Source organism: Eleutherodactylus coqui, chromosome 7 (assembly GCF_035609145.1).
Source record: "Eleutherodactylus coqui strain aEleCoq1 chromosome 7, aEleCoq1.hap1, whole genome shotgun sequence".
Taxonomy (NCBI): Eukaryota; Metazoa; Chordata; class Amphibia; order Anura; family Eleutherodactylidae; genus Eleutherodactylus; species Eleutherodactylus coqui.
Genome location: NC_089843.1, coordinates 3,231,554 through 3,253,397, shown reverse-complemented (window position 1 = coordinate 3,253,397; position 21,844 = coordinate 3,231,554). Strand labels below are relative to the sequence as shown.

Sequence of the window (21,844 nt, the reverse complement as noted above, 5' to 3'; positions counted from 1 at the left end):
GGCAGGAGCCCCCCGACTACAGGACCCACCAGGCGGCAGGAGCCCCCCGAGGACAGAACGTGGAGTGTTTGTTTCTTTGCGCAGAGAACAATAAAGTTGGTTCCGGGGGGCGGGGCCTCGCACACAAGATGGCGGCCTCCATGTGCCGGGCGGCTCGGGGTGTCGGCGGACGCCGCTCAGGATTTTGGGGTTTTGGGCTCCGGGCTCTTTCCTCGGGAGAGGCGGGGTCACCTGAGCAGAACTTCCGTGGTTGGCGGGGTGCGGAGTCACGTGATGCCCGCGGCTCGGGGGCGCTGTATTTTGGGGCGCTTCTTGGGGCGGGGATTGGGCTGTGGAGCTGGGGGCGGGGCTCAGACTACTGGCCACGGGTGAAGGCGGCAAAACCTGAAACTCCGCCCACTGACACCCCAAAACCCGACACCCCAACCCCCCGGAAAGTCTTCAACTTCATCGCTGATGTGGCGGAAAAATGTGCGCCGGCCGTGGTGAATATAGAGACCCTCGGTAGGTAGGTGACCCCCGCAGTGACCCCACCGGAGAGCGCCGGCCGTGGTGAATATAGAGGCCCTCGGTAGGTAGGTGACCCCACTGGAGAGCGCCGGCCGTGGTGAATATAGAGACCCTCGGTAGGTAGGTGACCCCCGCAGTGACCCCACCAGAGCGCCGGCCGTGGTGAATATAGAGACCCTCGGTAGGTAGGTGACCCCCGCAGTGACCCCACCAGAGCGCCGGCCGTGGTGAATATAGAGACCCTCGGTAGGTAGGTGACCCCCGCAGTGACCCCACAAGAGAGCGCCGGCCGTGGTGAATATAGAGACCCTCGGTAGGTAGGTGACCCCCGCAGTGACCCCACCAGAGAGCGCTGGCCGTGGTGAATATAGAGACCCTCGGTAGGTAGGTGACCCCCGCAGTGACCCCACAAGAGAGCGCCGGCCGTGGTGAATATAGAGACCCTCGGTAGGTAGGTGACCCCCGCAGTGACCCCACTGGAGAGCGCTGGCCGTGGTGAACATACAGACCCTCGGTAGGTAGGTGACCCCCGCAGTGACCCCACTGGAGAGCGCCGGCCGTGGTGAATATAGAGACCCTCGGTAGGTAGGTGACCCCCACACTGACCCCACTGGAGAGCGCTGGCCGTGGTGAATATAGAGGCCCTCGGTAGGTAGGTGACCCCCGCAGTGACCCCACAAGAGAGCGCCGGCCGTGGTGAATATAGAGACCCTCGGTAGGTAGGTGACCCCCACACTGACCCCACCAGAGAGCGCTGGCCGTGGTGAATATAGAGACCCTCGGTAGGTAGGTGACCCCCGCAGTGACCCCACCAGAGAGCGCCGGCCGTGGTGAATATAGAGACCCTCGGTAGGTAGGTGACCCCCACACTGACCCCACCAGAGAGCGCTGGCCGTGGTGAATATAGAGACCCTCGGTAGGTAGGTGACCCCCGCAGTGACCCCACAAGAGAGCGCCGGCCGTGGTGAATATAGAGACCCTCGGTAGGTAGGTGACCCCCACACTGACCCCACCAGAGAGCGCTGGCCGTGGTGAATATAGAGACCCTCGGTAGGTAGGTGACCCCCGCAGTGACCCCACCAGAGAGCGCCGGCCGTGGTGAATATAGAGACCCTCGGTAGGTAGGTGACCCCCGCAGTGACCCCACAAGAGAGCGCCGGCCGTGGTGAACATAGAGACCCTCGGTAGGTAGGTGACCCCACTGGAGAGCGCCGGCCGTGGTGAATATAGAGACCCTCGGTAGGTAGGTGACCCCCACACTGACCCCACAAGAGAGCGCCGGCCGTGGTGAATATAGAGGCCCTCGGTAGGTAGGTGACCCCCACACTGACCCCACCAGAGAGCGCTGGCCGTGGTGAATATAGAGACCCTCGGTAGGTAGGTGACCCCCGCAGTGACCCCACAAGAGAGCGCCGGCCGTGGTGAATATAGAGACCCTCGGTAGGTAGGTGACCCCCACACTGACCCCACAAGAGAGCGCCGGCCGTGGTGAATATAGAGGCCCTCGGTAGGTAGGTGACCCCCACACTGACCCCACCAGAGAGCGCTGGCCGTGGTGAATATAGAGACCCTCGGTAGGTAGGTGACCCCCGCAGTGACCCCACAAGAGAGCGCCGGCCGTGGTGAATATAGAGACCCTCGGTAGGTAGGTGACCCCCGCAGTGACCCCACCAGAGCGCCGGCCGTGGTGAATATAGAGACCCTCGGTAGGTAGGTGACCCCCGCAGTGACCCCACAAGAGAGCGCCGGCCGTGGTGAATATAGAGACCCTCGGTAGGTAGGTGACCCCCGCAGTGACCCCACCAGAGAGCGCCGGCCGTGGTGAATATAGAGACCCTCGGTAGGTAGGTGACCCCCGCAGTGACCCCACCAGAGAGTGCCGGCCGTGGTGAATATAGAGACCCTCGGTAGGTAGGTGATCCCCGCAGTGACCCCACCAGAGAGTGCCGGCCGTGGTGAATATAGAGACCCTCGGTAGGTAGGTGACCCCCGCAGTGACCCCACCAGAGAGCGCCGGCCGTGGTGAATATAGAGACCCTCGGTAGGTAGGTGACCCCCACACTGACCCCACCAGAGAGCGCCGGCCGTGGTGAATATAGAGGCCCTCGGAAGGTAGGTGACCCCCCGCAGTGACCCCACTGGAGAGCGCCGGCCGTGGTGAATATAGAGACCCTCGGTAGGTAGGTGACCCCCCGCAGTGACCCCACTGGAGAGCGCCGGCCGTGGTGAACATACAGACCCTCAGCAGGTAAGTGCCCCTGGTACCTCTCGGTCCGCTGACCCTCGTGGCTTGCTCTGGCAGGCACCCGTTCACCGGCAGGGAGGCGGTCATCTCCAGCGGCTCCGGCTTCCTGGTGTCGGCGGACGGGCTCATCGTCACTAACGCCCACGTGGTGGCCAACAAGCGTCGGGTGAGGGTGCAGCTGCACAACGGGGACACCTACGAGGCGGCCGTCTGCGCCATGAACCCCAGCCAGGACATCGCCACCATCCGCATCACCCCCAAGGTGAGACCCCCGTAACGGATGTGTGCGCCCCCGTGCCCCGCTGACACCACTTCCTCTTCGCAGGCGCCGCTGCCCACCCTGCCGCTGGCCCGCTCCTCGGAGGTCCGGCAGGGGGAGTTTGTTGTTGCCATGGGGACGCCCTTTCTGCTGCGGAACACCATCACCTCCGGGATCGTCAGCTCCGTGCAGCGCGGCAGCCGGGAACTCGGACTCTCCAACAAGGACATCGACTTCATCCAGACCGACGCCATCATAGATGTGAGTGGCAGCCAGGGGGAAGGGGGTACAGCGGGGGATACCTACCCACCGCACCCTCTAACCAACTCTCATTTACAGGTCGGGAATTCTGGGGGTCCGCTGGTCAACCTGGTAAGTGCAATGCGGAGGCCGGAATATCGCCCACTGTATGTCACGCACTTGGCGCTCGGTATATTACACGCTGACCAGTGTATTGCGCTCTATATTACATGCTGACCAGTATATTACGCTCTGTATATTACACGCTGACCGGTATATAATACACTGACCAGTATATTACACTCTGTATATTACACGCTGACCAGTATATTACGCTCTGTATATTACACGCTGACCGGTATATAATACACTGACCAGTATATTACGCTCTGTATATTACACATTGACCAGTATATTACGCTCTATATTACACGCTGACCAGTATATTATGCTCTATATTACACGCTGACCAGTATATTCCGCTCGGTATATTGCACGCTGACCGGTATATTACACTCTGTATATTACACGCTGACCGGTATATTACACTCTGTATATTACACGCTGACCGGTATATTACACTCTGTATATTACACGCTGACCGGTATATTACACTCTGTATATTACACGCTGACCGGTATATTACACTCTGTATATTACACGCTGATCAGTATATTACACTCTATATTACACGCTGACCAGTATATTACACTCTATATTACACGCTGACCAGTATATTACGCTCTATATTACACGCTGACCAGTATATTACGCTCTATATTACACGCTGACCAGTATATTAGACTCTGTATATTACACGCTGACCGGTATATAATACACTGACCAGTATATTACGCTCTGTATATTACACGCTGACCAGTATATTCGGCTCGGTATATTGCACGCTGACCGGTATATTACGCTCGGTATATAACACACTGACCAGTATATTACGCTCTATATTACACGCTGACCGGTATATTACGCTCTGTATATTACACGCTGACCAGTATATTACGCTCTGTATATTACACGCTGACCGGTATATTACGCTCTGTATATTACACGCTGATCAGTATATTACACTCTATATTACACGCTGACCAGTATATTACACTCTATATTACACGCTGACCAGTATATTACGCTCTATATTACACGCTGACCAGTATATTACGCTCTGTATATTACACGCTGACCAGTATATTACGCTCTGTATATTACACGCTTACCGGTATAGTATACACTGACCAGTATATTACGCTCTGTATATTACACGCTGACCAGTATATTACGCTCTGTATATTACACATTGACCGGTATATTATACACCGACCAGTATATTACGCTCTGTATATTGCACGCTGACCGGTATATTACGCTCTGTATATAACACACTAACCAGTATATTCCGCTCTGTATATTACACGCTGACCAGTATATTACGCTCTGTATTACACGCTGACCAGTATATTACGCTCTATATTACACGCTGACCAGTATATTACGCTCTATATTACACGCTGACCAGTATATTTCGCTCTATATTACACGCTGACCAGTATATTACGCTCTGTATATTACACGCTGACCAGTATATTACGCTCTGTATATTACACGCTGACCAGTATATTACGCTCTGTATATTACACGCTGACCAGTATATTACGCTCTGTAAATTACACACTGACCAGTATATTACGCTCTGTATATTACACGCTGACCAGTATATTACGCTCTGTATATTACACGCTGACCAGTGTATTACGCTCTGTATATTACACGCTGACCGGTATATTATACACTGACCAGTATATTACGCTCTGTATATTACACATTGACCGGTATATTATACACTGACCAGTATATTACGCTCTGTATATCGCCCGCTGACCGGTATATTGCGCTCTGTATATCGCGCGCTGACTGGTATATTGCGCTCTGTATATCGCGCGCTGACTGGTATATTGTGCTCTGTATATTGAGCGCTGACCGGTATATTGCGCTCTGTATATTGAGCGCTGACCGGTATATTGCGCTCTGTATATTGAGCGCTGACCGGTATATTGCGCTCTGTGTATCGCACGCTGACTGGTATATTGCGCTCTGTATATCGCACGCTGACCGGTATATTGCGCTCTGTATATCGCACGCTGACCGGTATATTGCGCTCTGTATATCGCACGCTGACCGGTATATTGCGCTCTGTATATCGCACGCTGACCGGTATATTGCGCTCTGTATATCGCACGCTGACCGGTATATTGCGCTCTGTTTTTTTGCACGCTGACCGGTATATTGCGCTCTGTATATCGCACGCTGACCGGTATATTGCGCTCTGTATATCGCACGCTGACCGGTATATTGCGCTCTGTATATCGCACGCTGACCGGTATATTGCGCTCTGTATATCGCACGCTGACCGGTATATTGCGCTCTGTATATCGCACGCTGACCGGTATATTGCGCTCTGTATATCGCACGCTGACCGGTATATTGCGCTCTGTATATCGCACGCTGACCGGTATATTGCGCTCTGTATATCGCACGCTGACCGGTATATTGCGCTCTGTATATCGCACGCTGACCGGTATATTGCGCTCTGTGTATCGCACGCTGACCGGTATATTGCGCTCTGTGTATCGCACGCTGACCGGTATATTGCGCTCTGTATATCGCACGCTGACCGGTATATTGCGCTCTGTTTTTTTGCACGCTGACCGGTATATTGCGCTCTGTATATCGCACGCTGACCGGTATATTGCGCTCTGTATATCGCACGCTGACCGGTATATTGCGCTCTGTATATCGCACGCTGACCGGTATAATGCGCTCTGTTTTTTTGCACGCTGACCGGTATATTGCGCTCTGTATATCGCACGCTGACCGGTATATTGCGCTCTGTATATCGCACGCTGACCGGTATATTGCGCTCTGTATATCGCACGCTGACCGGTATATTGCGCTCTGTATATCGCACGCTGACCGGTATATTGCGCTCTGTATATCGCACGCTGACCGGTATATTGCGCTCTGTATATCGCACGCTGACCGGTATATTGCGCTCTGTATCTCGCACGCTGACCGGTATATTGCGCTCTGTATCTCGCACGCTGACCGGTATATTGCGCTCTGTATCTCGCACGCTGACCGGTATATTGCGCTCTGTATCTCGCACGCTGACCGGTATATTGCGCTCTGTATCTCGCACGCTGACCGGTATATTGCGCTCTGTATCTCGCACGCTGACTGGTTGCTCCCCGCCTACTTTCTTTCTATTTCCGGTTGGAGGACGGTGAGGTCATCGGTATTAACACTCTTAAAGTAACGGCCGGCATTTCCTTTGCTATTCCATCAGACCGAGTGAGAAGTTTTCTCCAGGAAGAGGAAAAGCGGAGTCAGGGTATGTGGGTGGGGCTAAGACAAGGGGGCGGGGCATGGGATATTTTGGATGAGAACTCAGCCTGTGTCTTCTGCAGAATCCTGGTTTGGTCGCTCTGAGGTGAAACAGAAGTACATTGGAATTACCATACTGACGCTGACACCGAGGTATGGGGGAGGGGCATGCGTGTCTGTGGCGTTGGGGGAGGGGCATGTGTGCCTGTGGCGTTGGGGGAAGGGCAAGTGGGGGATAAGCTGCCAACATGCAGCCACTCCTTCCAGCTATACTGGCCCATCACTTCCGTACCTCAAACCCTGGAAAGACTAGAAGTGGCGTTCCTTCACCCCCCCCCTCCCCCCCGTGTGCATCCAGCAGTCCCTGACACGTAAGACGGACATGACCCCAGAATCCCTCTGTGTCCCCCCATAACTCGTACCTCCGCCGGTGGACGTCCCCCCACCTTCAGGCCGCCCGCCGCCATCTCGCTGGTTCTTGCCGGTTAACATGATGAAGAACTACTGTAGATGTAAAAATACAAACCATTCCGCTGAAAACACGGAAGCGAGAAGGACACAGCGTTACCCTGGGGCTCCGTGGGGGCGGGGCTCCTTTGGGGTCTTCCTGGAGATGGACACAGCGTTACCCTGCGGCTCCGTGGAGGCGGGGCTCCTTTGGGGGTCTTCCTGGAGATGGACACAGCGTTACCCTGCGGCTCCGTGGGGGCGGGGCGCCTTCTTCGGGGGTCGTCCTGGAGATGGACACAGCGTTACCCTGCGGCTCCGTGGAGGCGGGGCTCCTTTGGGGGTCTTCCTGGAGATGGACACAGCGTTACCCTGCGGCTCCGTGGGGGCGGGGCGCCTTCTTCGGGGGTCGTCCTGGAGATGGACACAGCGTTACTCTGCGGCTCTGTGGGGGCGGGGCTCCTTCGGGGGTCTTCCTGGAGATGGACACAGCGTTACTCTGTGGCTTCGTGGGGGCGGGGCTCCTTCTTCGGGGTCGTCCTGGAGATGGACACAGCGTTACTCTGCGGCTCTGTGGGGGCGGGGCTCCTTCGCGGGTCTTCCTGGAGATGGACACAGCGTTACCCTGCTGCTCCGTGGGGGCGGGGCGCCTTCTTCGGGGGTCGTCCTGGAGATGGACACAGTGTTACTCTGCGGCTCTGTGGGGGCGGGGAGCCTTCTTCGGGGGTCGTCCTGGAGATGGACACAGCGTTACTCTGTGGCTCCGTGGGGGCGGGGCTCCTTCTTCGGGGGTCGTCCTGGAGATGGACACAGCGTTATTCTGCGGCTCTGTGGAGGCGGGGCTCCTTCGGGGGTCGTCCTGGAGATGGACACAGCGTTACTCTGCGGCTCCGTGGGGGCGGGGCTCCTTTGCGGGTTGTCGTGGAGATGGGCACAGCATTACCCTGCGGCTCTGTGGGGGCGGGGCTCCTTCTGTAGTTTCTATTGGTCCCATTTTGGAGTAAAGATGAGTTTTTGATCACTTTTATATAATAAATATAATATATACGGAGGGGCTGAATAAGGGTTAAAAAATGTAATTTCTGCATGTCAGACAGTGAGAGGGTGTGAAGACCTCGGCACACTTGTAGGCGGCTCACTTGGCTTCTTGTTTATTGCCTTCTGTTACAATGTGTCATGTCCTCTCCATTACCGCACCCAGGGAGTCGTTAAGATGACCGCTGTATCACCGTCTTCTGTCCTCCTGACCCTTGCACCCTAGAGGTCCCTCGCCCCCAGCATTGCCCTGCTGCACTCATCTGCGGATATCGCCCAAATACAAAGCACAACCTGAACCCGCGTGTGATCTGGAAGACCCTCTCAACCTTCATCTGCCCCTGGAGGTTGCAGGCGGTAGTGCAGGGCTCTGTAGCGGGTAGAGGGAACATTAGGTGTTAGGTCAGAAATAAAAACTACAAGTTCCGAAGGGTAAAGCTGGGGAGCGCAAGAATAATTGTCAAGATGGAACACAAACCAGTAACAGGACCTGCAAGGGAAGCGGGTGTAGAGCCGACAACGGGGTCTGGTGGTGGGATGTCACCAGGTGTAGAGCTGACAACGGGGTCTGGTGGGGGATGTCACCAGGTGTAGAGCCGACAATGGAGTCTGGTGGGGGGATGTCACCAGGTGCAGAGCCGACAACGGGGTCTGGTGGGGGGATGTCACCAGGTGTAGAGCCGACAACGGGGTCTGGTGGGGGATGTCACCATGTGTAGAGCCGACAACGGGGTCTGGTGGGGGATGTCACCAGGTGTAGAGCCGACAATGGAGTCTGGTGGGGGATGTCACCAGGTGTAGAGCTGACAACGGGGTCTGGTGGGGGATGTCACCAGGTGTAGAGCCGACAATGGAGTCTGGTGGGGGGATGTCACCAGGTGTAGAGCCGACAATGGGGTCTGGTGGTGGGATGTCACCAGGTGTAGAGCTGACAACGGGGTCTGGTGGGGAATGTCACCAGGTGTAGAGCCGACAATGGAGTCTGGTGGTGGGATGTCACCAGGTGTAGAGCCGACAATGGGGTCTGGTCGTGGGATGTCTCCAGGTGTAGAGCTGACAACGGGGTCTGGTGGGGGGATGTCACCAGGTGTAGAGCCGACAACAGGGTCTGGTGGGGGGATGTCACCAGGTATAGAGTTGACAATGGGGTCTGGCGGGGGGATGTCACCAGGTGTAGAGCTGACAACGGGGTCTGGTGGTGGGATGTCACCAGGTGTAGAGCTGGCAATGGGGTCTGGTGGGGGATGTCACCAGGTGTAGAGCTGACAAGGTGGGGGGATGTCACCAGGTGTAGAGCTGGCAATGGGGTCTGGTGGGGGGATGTCACCAGGTGTAGAGCTGGCAATGGGGTCTGGTGGGGGATGTCACCAGGTGTAGAGCCGACAATAGAGTCTGGTGGGGGGGATGTCACGAGGTGTAGAGCCGACAATGGGGTCTGGTGGTGGGATGTCACCAGGTGTAGAGCTGACAACGGGGTCTGGTGGGGGATGTCACCAGGTGTAGAGCCGACAATGGAGTCTGGTGGTGGGATGTCACCAGGTGTAGAGCCGACAATGGGGTCTGGTGGGGGGATGTCACCAGGTGTAGAGCCGACAACAGGGTCTGGTGGGGGGATGTCACCAGGTATAGAGTTGACAATGGGGTCTGGCGGGGGGATGTCACCAGCTGTAGAGTTGACAACGGGGTCTGGTGGTGGGATGTCACCAGGTGTAGAGCTGGCAATGGGGTCTGGTGGGGGATGTCACCAGGTGTAGAGCTGACAAGGTGGGGGGATGTCACCAGGTGTAGAGCTGGCAATGGGGTCTGGTGGGGGGATGTCACCAGGTGTAGAGCTGGCAATGGGGTCTGGTGGGGGGATGTCACCAGGTGTAGAGCTGGCAATGGGGTCTGGTGGGGGGATGTCACCAGGTGTAGAGCTGGCAATGGGGTCTGGTGGGGGGATGTCACCAGGTGTAGAGCTGACAAGGGGGTCTGGTGGGGGGATGTCACCAGGTGTAGAGCTGACAAGTGGGTCTGGTGGGGGGATGTCACCAGGTGTAGAGCTGACAACGGTGTCTGGTGGGGGGATGTCACCAGGTGTAGAGCTGACAAGGGGGTCTGGTGGGGGGATGTCACCAGGTGTAGAGCTGACAAGGGGGTCTGGTGGGGGGAGGTCACCAGGTGTAGAGCTGACAAGGGGGTCTGGTGGGGGGATATCACCAGGTGTAGAGCTGACAACGGGGTCTGGTGGTGGGAGGTCACCAGGTGTAGAGCTCACAACGGGGTCTGGTGGGGGATGTCACTAGGTGTAGAGCCGACAGTGGGGTCTGGTGGGGGATGTCACCAGGTGTAGAGCTGACAACGGGCTCTGGTGGGGGATGTCACCAGGTGTAGAGCCGACAATGGGGTCTGGTGGTGGGATGTTACCAGGTGTAGAGCCGGCAATGGGGTCTGGTGGGGGGATGTCACCAGGTGTAGAGCCGACAATGGGGTCTGGTGGGGGGATGTCACCAGGTGTAGAGCTGACAACGGGGTCTGGTGGGGGGATGTCACCAGGTGTAGAGCCGACAACAGGGTCTGGTGGGGGGATGTCACCAGGTGTAGAGTTGACAACGGGGTCTGGTGGGGGGATGTCACCAGGTGTAGAGTTGACAATGGGGTCTGGCGGGGGGATGTCACTAGGTGTAGAGCTGGCAATGGGGTCTGGTGGGGGGATGTCACCAGGTGTAAAGCCGACAACGGGGTCTGGTGGTGTGAGGTCACCAGGTGTAGAGCCGACAATGGGGTCTGGTGGGGGGATGTCACCAGGTGTAGAGCTAGCAATGGGGTCTGGTGGGGGAATGTCACCAGGTGTAGAGCTGACAACAGGGTCTGGTGGGGGGATGTCACCAGGTGTAGAGCTGACAACAGGGTCTGGTGGGGGGATGTCACCAGGTGTAGAGCTGACAACAGGGTCTGGTGGGGGGATGTCACCAGGTGTAGAGCCGACAACGGGGTCTGGTGGGGGGATGTCACCAGGTATAGAGTTGACAATGGGGTCTGGTGGGGGGATGTCACCAGGTGTAGAGCTGACAATGGTGTCTGATGGGTGGATGTCACCAGGTGTAGAGCTGACAACGGGGTCTGGTGGTGGGATGTCACCAGGTGTAGAGCTGGCAATGGGGTCTGGTGGGGGATGTCACCAGGTGTAGAGCTAACAATGGTGTCTGGTGGGGGGATGTCACCAGGTGTGGGGATGTCGCCAGGTGCAGAGCTGACAACGGGGTCTGGTGGTGGGATGTCACCAGGTGCAGAGCTGACAACGGGGTCTGGTGGTGGGATGTCACCAGGTGCAGAGCTGACAACGGGGTCTGGTGGTGGGATGTCACCAGGTGCAGAGCTGACAACGGGGTCTGGTGGTGGGATGTCACCAGGTGCAGAGCTGACAACGGGGTCTGGTGGTGGGATGTCACCAGGTGCAGAGCTGACAACGGGGTCTGGTGGTGGGATGTCACCAGGTGTAGAGCTGACAATGGTGTCTGGTGGGGGGATGTCACCAGGTGTAGAGCTGACAAGGGGTCTGGTGGGGGGATGTCACCAGGTGTAGAGCTGACAAGGGGGTCTGGTGGTGGGATGTCACCAGGTGTAGAGCTGGCAATGGGGTCTGGTGGGGGATGTCACCAGGTGTAGAGCTGGCAATGGGGTCTGGTGGGGGATGTCACCAGGTGTAGAGCTAACAATGGTGTCTGGTGGGGGGATGTCACCAGGTGTGGGGATGTCACCAGGTGCAGAGCTGACAACGGGGTCTGGTGGTGGGATGTCCCCAGGTGCAGAGCTGACAACGGGGTCTGGTGGTGGGATGTCACCAGGTGCAGAGCTGACAACGGGGTCTGGTGGTGGGATGTCACCAGGTGTAGAGCTGACAAGGGGGTCTGGTGGGGGGATGTCACCAGGTGTAGAGCTGACAAGGGGGTCTGGTGGGGGGATGTCACCAGGTGTAGAGCTGACAAGGGGGTCTGGTAGGGGGGGATGTCACCAGGTGTAGAGCTGACAATGGGGTCTGGTGGGGGGATGTCACCAGGTGTAGAGCTGACAACGGGGTCTGGTGGGGGAATGTCACCAGGTGCAGAGCTGACAACGGGGTCTGGTGGGGGGATGTCACCAGGTGCAGAGCTGACAACGGGGTCTGGTGGTGGGAGGTCACCAGGTGTAGAGCTGACAATGGTGTCTGGTGGTGGGATGTCACCAGGTGTAGAGCTGACAATGGGGTCTGGTGGTGGGATGTCACCAGGTGCAGAGCTGACAACGGGGTCTGGTGGTGGGATGTCACCAGGTGCAGAGCTGACAACGGGGTCTGGTGGTGGGATGTCACCAGGTGTAGAGCTGACAATGGTGTCTGGTGGGGGGATGTCACCAGGTGTAGAGCTGACAAGGGGTCTGGTGGGGGGATGTCACCAGGTGTAGAGCTGACAAGGGGGTCTGGTGGTGGGATGTCACCAGGTGTAGAGCTGGCAATGGGGTCTGGTGGGGGATGTCACCAGGTGTAGAGCTGGCAATGGGGTCTGGTGGGGGATGTCACCAGGTGTAGAGCTAACAATGGTGTCTGGTGGGGGGATGTCACCAGGTGTGGGGATGTCACCAGGTGCAGAGCTGACAACGGGGTCTGGTGGTGGGATGTCCCCAGGTGCAGAGCTGACAACGGGGTCTGGTGGTGGGATGTCACCAGGTGCAGAGCTGACAACGGGGTCTGGTGGTGGGATGTCACCAGGTGTAGAGCTGACAAGGGGGTCTGGTGGGGGGATGTCACCAGGTGTAGAGCTGACAAGGGGGTCTGGTGGGGGGATGTCACCAGGTGTAGAGCTGACAAGGGGGTCTGGTAGGGGGGGATGTCACCAGGTGTAGAGCTGACAATGGGGTCTGGTGGGGGGATGTCACCAGGTGTAGAGCTGACAACGGGGTCTGGTGGGGGAATGTCACCAGGTGCAGAGCTGACAACGGGGTCTGGTGGGGGGATGTCACCAGGTGCAGAGCTGACAACGGGGTCTGGTGGTGGGAGGTCACCAGGTGTAGAGCTGACAATGGTGTCTGGTGGTGGGATGTCACCAGGTGTAGAGCTGACAATGGGGTCTGGTGGGGGGATGTCACCAGGTGTAGAGCTGACAACGGGGTCTGGTGGGGGATGTCACCAGGTGTAGAGCCGACGACGGGGTCTGGTGGAGGATGTCACCAGGTGTAGAGCTGACGACGGGCTCTGGTGGGGGGATGTCACCAGGTGTAGAGCTGACGACGGGCTCTGGTGGGGGGATGTCACCAGGTGTAGAGCTGACAAGGGGGTCTGGTGGGGGGATGTCACCAGGTGTAGAGCTGACCAGGGGGTCTGGTGGGGGGATGTCACCAGGTGTAGAGCTGACAAGGGGGTCTGGTAGGGGGGGATGTCACCAGGTGTAGAGCTGACAAGGGGGTCTGGTAGGGGGGGATGTCACCACGTGTAGAGCTGACAAGGGGGTCTGGTGGGGGGATGTCACCAGGTGTAGAGCTGGCAATGGGGTCTGGTGGGGGGATGTCACCAGGTGTAGAACTGGCAATGGGGTCTGGTGGGGGGATGTCACCAGGTGCAGAGCTGACAACGGGGTCTGGTGGGGGGATGTCACCAGGTGCAGAGCTGACAACGGGGTCTGGTGGTGTTAGGTCACCAGGTGTAGAGCTGACAATGGTGTCTGGTGGTGGGATGTCACCAGGTGTAGAGCTGACAATGGGGTCTGGTGGGGGGATGTCACCAGGTGTAGAGCTGACAATGGGGTCTGGTGGGGGGATGTCACCAGGTGTAGAGCTGACAATGGGGTCTGGTGGGGGGATGTCACCAGGTGTAGAGCTGGCAATGGGGTCTGGTGGGGGGATGTCACCAGGTGTAGAACTGGCAATGGGGTCTGGTGGGGGGATGTCACCAGGTGCAGAGCTGACAACGGGGTCTGGTGGTGGGAGGTCACCAGGTGTAGAGCTGACAACGGGGTCTGGTGGGGGATGTCACCAGGTGTAGAGCCGACAATGGAGTCTGGTGGTGGGATGTCACCAGGTGTAGAGCCGACAATGGGGTCTGGTCGTGGGATGTCACCAGGTGTAGAGCTGACAACGGGGTCTGGTGGGATGTCACCAGGTGTAGAGCCGACAACAGGGTCTGGTGGGGGGATGTCACCAGGTATAGAGTTGACAATGGGGTCTGGCGGGTGGATGTCACCAGGTGTAGAGCTGACAACGGGGTCTGGTGGTGGGATGTCACCAGGTGTAGAGCTGGCAATGGGGTCTGGTGGGGGATGTCACCAGGTGTAGAGCTGACAAGGTGGGGGGATGTCACCAGGTGTAGAGCTGGCAATGGGGTCTGGTGGGGGGATGTCACCAGGTGTAGAGCTGACAAGGGGGTCTGGTGGGGGGATGTCACCAGGTGTAGAGCTGACAAGGGGGTCTGGTGGGGGGATGTCACCAGGTGTAGAGCTGACAAGGGGGTCTGGTGGGGGGATGTCACCAGGTGTAGAGCTGACAACGGTGTCTGGTGGGGGGATGTCACCAGGTGTAGAGCTGACAACGGTGTCTGGTGGGGGGATGTCACCAGGTGTAGAGCTGACAACGGTGTCTGGTGGGGGGATGTCACCAGGTGTAGAGCTGACAACGGGGTCTGGTGGGGGGATGTCACCAGGTGTAGAGCTGACAAGGGGGTCTGGTGGGGGGAGGTCACCAGGTGTAGAGCTGACAAGGGGGTCTGGTGGGGGGATGTCACCAGGTGTAGAGCTGACAACGGGGTCTGGTGGTGGGAGGTCACCAGGTGTAGAGCTGACAACGGGGTCTGGTGGGGGATGTCACTAGGTGTAGAGCCGACAGTGGGGTCTGGTGGGGGATGTCACCAGGTGTAGAGCTGACAACGGGCTCTGGTGGGGTATGTCACCAGGTGTAGAGCCGACAATGGGGTCTGGTGGTGGGATGTTACCTGGTGTAGAGCCGGCAATGGGGTCTGGTGGGGGGATGTCACCAGGTGTAGAGCCGACAACGGGGTCTGGTGGGGGGATGTCACCAGGTGTAGAGCCGACAACAGGGTCTGGTGGGGGGATGTCACCAGGTGTAGAGCCGACAACAGGGTCTGGTGGTGGGATGTCACCAGGTATAGAGTTGACAATGGGGTCTGGCGGGGGGATGTCACCAGGTGTAGAGCTGGCAATGGGGTCTGGTGGGGGGATGTCACCAGGTGTAAAGCCGACAACGGGGTCTGGTGGTGTGAGGTCACCAGGTGTAGAGCCGACAATGGGGTCTGGTGGGGGGATGTCACCAGGTGTAGAGCTAGCAATGGGGTCTGGTGGGGGATGTCACCAGGTGTAGAGCTGACAACAGGGTCTGGTGTGGGGATGTCACCAGGTGTAGAGCTGACAACAGGGTCTGGTGGGGGGATGTCACCAGGTGTAGAGCTGACAACAGGGTGTGGTGGGGGGATGTCACCAGGTGTAGAGCCGACAACAGGGTCTGGTGGGGGGATGTCACCAGGTGTAGAGCCGACAACGGGGTCTGGTGGGGGGATGTCACCAGGTGTAGAGCTGGCAATGGGGTCTGGTGGTGGGATGTCACCAGGTGTAGAGCTGACAACGGGGTCTGGTGGTGGGATGTCACCAGGTGTAGAGCTGGCAATGGGGTCTGGTGGGGGATGTCACCAGGTGTAGAGCTAACAATGGTGTCTGGTGGGGGGATGTCACCAGGTGTGGGGATGTCACCAGGTGCAGAGCTGACAACGGGGTCTGGTGGTGGGATGTCACCAGGTGCAGAGCTGACAACGGGGTCTGGTGGTGGGATGTCACCAGGTGCAGAGCTGACAAGGGGGTCTGGTGGGGGGATGTCACCAGGTTTAGAGCTGACAAGGGGGTCTGGTGGTGGGATGTCACCAGGTGTAGAGCTGGCAATGGGGTCTGGTGGGGGATGTCACCAGGTGTAGAGCTAACAATGGTGTCTGGTGGGGGGATGTCACCAGGTGTGGGGATGTCACCAGGTGCAGAGCTGACAACGGGGTCTGGTGGTGGGATGTCACCAGGTGCAGAGCTGACAACGGGGTCTGGTGGTGGGATGTCACCAGGTGCAGAGCTGACAACGGGGTCTGGTGGTGGGATGTCACCAGGTGCAGAGCTGACAACAGGGTCTGGTGGTGGGATGTCACCAGGTGTAGAGCTGACAATGGTGTCTGGTGGGGGGATGTCACCAGGTGTAGAGCTGACAAGGGGGTCTGGTGGGGGGATGTCACCAGGTTTAGAGCTGACAAGGGGGTCTGGTGGTGGGATGTCACCAGGTGTAGAGCTGGCAATGGGGTCTGGTGGGGGATGTCACCAGGTGTAGAGCTAACAATGGTGTCTGGTGGGGGGATGTCACCAGGTGTGGGGATGTCACCAGGTGCAGAGCTGACAACGGGGTCTGGTGGTGGGATGTCACCAGGTGCAGAGCTGACAACGGGGTCTGGTGGTGGGATGTCACCAGGTGCAGAGCTGACAACGGGGTCTGGTGGTGGGATGTCACCAGGTGCAGAGCTGACTACGGGGTCTGGTGGTGGGATGTCACCAGGTGCAGAGCTGACAACGGGGTCTGGTGGTGGGATGTCACCAGGTGTAGAGCTGACAATGGTGTCTGGTGGGGGGATGTCACCAGGTGTAGAGCTGACAAGGGGGTCTGGTGGAGGGATGTCACCAGGTGTAGAGCTGACCAGGGGGTCTGGTGGGGGGATGTCACCAGGTGTAGAGCTGACAAGGGGGTCTGGTAGGGGGGGATGTCACCAGGTGTAGAGCTGACAACGGGGTCTGGTGGGGGGATGTCACCAGGTGCAGAGCTGACAACGGGGTCTGGTGGGGGGATGTCACCAGGTGCAGAGCTGACAACGGGGGGGTCTGGTGGGGGGGATGTCACCAGGTGTAGAGCTGACAACGGGGTCTGGTGGGGCGGGATGTCACCAGGCGTAGAGCTGACAACGAGGTCTGGTGGGGGGGATGTCACTGGGCGTAGAGCTGACAACGGGGTCTGGTGGGGGGGATGTCACCGGGCGTAGAGCTGACAACGGGGTCTGGTGGGGGGGATGTCGCCGGGCGTAGAGCTGACAACGGGGTCTGGTGGGGGGGATGTCGCCGGGCGTAGAGCTGACAACGGGGTCTGGTGGGGGGGATGTCGCCGGGCGTAGAGCTGACAACGGGGTCTGGTGGGGGGGATGTCGCCGGGCGTAGAGCTGACAACGGGGTCTGGTGGGGGGGATGTCGCCGGGCGTAGAGCTGACAACGGGGTCTGGTGGGGGGGATGTCGCCGGGCGTAGAGCTGACAACGGGGTCTGGTGGGGGGGATGTCGCCGGGCGTAGAGCTGACAACGGGGTCTGGTGGGGGGGATGTCGCCGGGAGTAGAGCTGACAACGGGGTCTGGTGGGGGGGATGTCGCCGGGCGTAGAGCTGACAACGGGGTCTGGTGGGGGGGATGTCGCCGGGCGTAGAGCTGACAACGGGGTCTGGTGGGGGGGATGTCGCCGGGCGTAGAGCTGACAACGGGGTCTGGTGGGGGGGATGTCGCCGGGCGTAGAGCTGACAACGGGGTCTGGTGGGGGGGATGTCGCCGGGCGTAGAGCTGACAACGGGGTCTGGTGGGGGGGATGTCGCCGGGCGTAGAGCTGACAACGGGGTCTGGTGGGGGGGATGTCGCCGGGCGTAGAGCTGACAACGGGGTCTGGTGGGGGGGATGTCGCCGGGCGTAGAGCTGACAACGGGGTCTGGTGGGGGGGATGTCGCCGGGCGTGGAGCTGACAACGGGGTCTGGTGGGGGGGATGTCGCCGGGCGTGGAGCTGACAACGGGGTCTGGTGGGGGGGATGTCGCCGGGCGTGGAGCTGACAACGGGGTCTGGTGGGGGGGATGTCAACGGGCGTAGGGCTGACAACGGGGTCTGGTGGGGGGGATGTCTGCGGGCGTAGGGCTGACAACGGGGTCTGGAGGTGGGATGTCAGCGGGCGTAGAGTCGACAACGGGTTTGGCAGGGGGGGGGGGTGTCAGCGGGCGTAGGCCGACCGCGGGGTCTGGCGGCGGGGAGATGTCAGCGGGCGTAGGGCCGACCGCGGGGTCTGGCGGGAGGGGGATGTCAGCGGGCCTAGGGCCGACCGCGGGGTCTGGCGGGGGGGGATGTCGCCAACCAATCAGTATGGACATCGCAGCTTCTGGACCTTCTAGAGTCCCCTGTTGGCCATGTTACTGGTAGATGGAAGCCATCCGGTGTGCACGGTGCCGCCACGTTCAGGGAGACCTCGTAAACTGACAAAACGTGGACAATGAATCCTTGTAGGAGCTGTGAAGACATCACACACATCGTCTGCCCTCGATCAGGGGGTCTCACAGGACATTGGGACATCCATTAGTACCAGAACCAGGGAGCGGCATGTGAAGGGTTACACGGATGAGCGGCGGCACACAACATCCCAGCAGTGACTGCACAGCGGCGCCTGTCATGGCACTGGAATGCATGGACTACCGCCGGTTCGCTCACACTTGTGGTTAGGAATTGAAGGTTTTGCCACTAAGTCTCAGCGTTCCCTGTTTTACCGCGGAGTCTGTGTGTATGAGCGCCACTGATCTCCATGGATGCGTGTGATCCGCGGTGTACGCAATAACATTGGACATGGACTGTGGATCCAAATGCAGGAGCGGGGTGCAAGGAGAGAGGCGGGCGCACTTTCGGATGCCACTCCCTGCTTGTGATCTTCCTTCTGCACGGATGATAACGCTGTCCTTATGCGCACATCAGTGCCGGAAACCCGCATCCATTCATGACCATCTGCTGCTCGTACCACACTCACTCGCACCGTCGTGAATATCCACAATCAAAGTCCAACCCGTTTGTGTGAGTGGAAGCAAGAGCTGTGGACGGCTAAATCCCAGGACACCATCCTCCCATCCGACGGTGGCACTTGGGCGTGGCTGTTGTCTGCAGACGGATCATCCCAACAGAGAGGTTTGGAGGAGGATCTGTTATGGTGTGTGTGTGGGAAAGGGGATTCTGCTGGGAAAGACCAAGGCCATTGGTTATAGTGAAGTCCACCCTCACCACCAGTGGGTACAAAGACATCCCGGACAATGTGGCATCACCTCCCCTGTGGTAATACTCTGGTACCGCTCCGTGTCTCCACCAACATGACAGAGCGCCATGTCATACGGCACACAGTGCGAAGGAGCAGAATGTCTGCAGACACCATTGGCCCAAAGCCCAGATCTCAATCCCATCGAGCGGGCCGAACTAGAACGCCGTATCCGTGCGCCCAACACACCCATCATTTCCCCCATCACTATCTGAAGGTCCTCCTGGAATGGTGGCAAATCCCTCCACACATCTATGGGGGCCTGGTGGAGTCTGAGAGCGACCCAACACCAGATGGAACAATGTGAATAAAATTGTATTTCATCCCCGTCTATGTGCGTCTCAATGCTGCTGTCTATATAGTGGATACAGCCAGGCCAACGCAGAACACAGAGTTAAAGGGGGTCTCCAGAACTTTACAGTTGCTGATAACATGCTTTGCTGAGTTGAGGCTACTTGGGGTCAAGGAGGCCGATCCAGAAGAGCCGTCGTGTTGTGTATTCAGAGGCCGTGGAAGGATCTGATTGGTATTTTACATCTGTGCCCGTCCATCTTGGCTCTTAGGGTTCAGCTGGTTCACCCCCCCCCCCCCCCCCCGTTGCCGGCCACCATCTACCACGTGCGTGCGCTACAGGAAGCAGTCTTGGCATGATGGCTTCTTTGGTCTGGTGGACATCATCTCTTTCTTGAGTGATTGTGAATCCTCAGTCGTTCTTATTCAGGCTTTTAACTGATTTCACAGCATTTTTCCTTCCACCATGACGGCTCATGAACAGATCCTTGACTGTAGCGTTAGTAATATCTGATCTCATGGATAAACTGACCTCGATGAATTGGTGTTACTTCGGCAGCTCAGGGCTCCATGGCCATATTGATGTTGGCACACACCTTTAGTCAGGATGCCCTCTTGCTCTGCCGATACTTTCTGCCAGTTTCTGGGTTTTGAGTTGCTGCCGGATGGGACGTGATCTATGTTGGAGGACCTCTTGAGTCTAAGGCGCTGGTCTACCTCCCGGGGCACGAATGAGGGACGGTCTTAGTCAAGTCTTTCAGATCTGACCGTCTCACAGTGATTATGTAATTGGAGAGCTGGCAGGTCAATGAGGCAATACTGGGGGTAATTAGGTGCCTGGGGGAAGGGGAGATTCATCCTCGTGGACCTTTTGCTGGACTCCATCGGTTGTGGCAGGTATTTTATAACCTCTTGATCTTTCTCTTATATCGGCAGTATCCTGGCAGACATGAAGTTCCGGGATCCTGGATTTCCTGACGTATCTCATGGAATCCTCATCCATAAAATGATCATCGGATCGCCAGCTCACCAGTAAGTGCCCTCATGTATTGAGAAGTAAGTGCGCCCTGCTGGCTACAACCTCTGAGCTGCTTTGTGTCTTCAGGGCTGGTCTGAAGGCTGGAGACATCATCTTAGAGATCAACTCCCGCGTGCCGAAAACTGCGGACGACGTCTTTGAGGCTATAAACTCCCAGGCGAAGCTCAGCATGATGATCCGCCGCGGTTGCGAGACTCTGATGGTGAACGTCATCCCCGAGCCCGTGGAGTGATCGTTATAGGAGACCTCTGTGGTCAGGATGGGGAGGCCACCTCCACACCCACAAGTTGTTCCTCATCAACCGGCCTCCTTGGGGACGTCTTCTCCCAGGCAGTGGCTCTCCAGGAATGGGATCACTAAAGGGACCTCGAGGCACTTGTCCTTCTATTTGGGTTGGAGGACGGAGAAGCTGGAGGGTTGTGATATCCAGGCTCACTAAAATCATTGCTGGATCTTCTCATTGGAGTGTGGTTGGCCTTTACTCTATTGGCAGGATAATGAGGCGCAGGTCCTGATATCGGTGACCACTCCATCATTCCAGGTCAGGAACCTCCGACACCTCAGTTACATGGAGGGGAATGACCTTGTTAATTACTATGGTAATGGCCCATTTACACGGGACAGTTTTCAAACGACTGCAGGAGGGCTGATGTCACTGCTGATGTCACCGCTACGGTCGTTGGCGTTCGGGCAGAGCGTTTAGACAGAGACTTACCGCCTGCTCGCGGGCTTCTCGCTCAGCGGGAGGGTTTACACGGGATGAGAAGCCAGCTAGCTAACAAGGCCACGGACACATTTTGACCGATAATTGTCACGTGTAAATGGGCCTTTAGGCTGAGATCTGCTGTGTGTGACCCGTTATTACTGGGTTACACTCTGCTGCATGAGGTCATATCCTACTGGCTACCCAATTCCTAAATCCTGCCTCCACACTGTGACGGCTGTGATCGGTTCTTGCATGAGCTGCGGTCCAATAGCCAATCACAGCCATCGCTTCCTGGAGGCAGGATTTACGAATCCCGTAACCAGGAAATGATGTATGAGCAGCCGAGGACTGCTGGACTTTGGAGATCAGCGGGAGGGACCCAGACCGCACCTGCTAGGTAATGTACTAGTAATGACTGGGAAATTATAGTACTACGCCCACAGGTGGCCGACGTGCACGCCCCACGCCCACAGTTCGCCGACGTGCACGCCCCACGCCCACAGCTCAACGACGTGCACGCCCCACGCCCACAGGTGGCCGACGTGCACGGCCCACACCCACGGCTCGCCGACGTGCACACCCCACGCCCACAGGTG

The 21,844-nt window shown here is 58.0% G+C and overlaps 1 protein-coding gene across 2 annotated transcripts; it reads left to right on the top strand.

The window, feature by feature from the left end:
• The first annotated feature begins 106 nt into the window (after window positions 1-106).
• Window positions 107-21,002, top strand: HTRA2 (HtrA serine peptidase 2). Of its 2 annotated transcripts, none has more exons than XM_066572796.1 (8): window positions 107-508; window positions 2,813-3,017; window positions 3,081-3,275; window positions 3,354-3,386; window positions 6,540-6,657; window positions 6,734-6,803; window positions 20,440-20,535; window positions 20,609-21,002. In XM_066572796.1, exons 1-8 carry the CDS (start codon window positions 129-131, stop codon window positions 20,772-20,774), a joined length of 1,263 nt encoding a protein of 420 aa, XP_066428893.1. In that variant the 5' UTR covers window positions 107-128; the 3' UTR covers window positions 20,775-21,002. The 2 variants fall into 2 exon arrangements, with proteins under 2 accessions (XP_066428893.1, XP_066428894.1); XM_066572797.1 differs by having other exon boundaries at window positions 108-508; window positions 6,546-6,657.
• The last annotated feature ends 842 nt before the right edge of the window (window positions 21,003-21,844 follow it).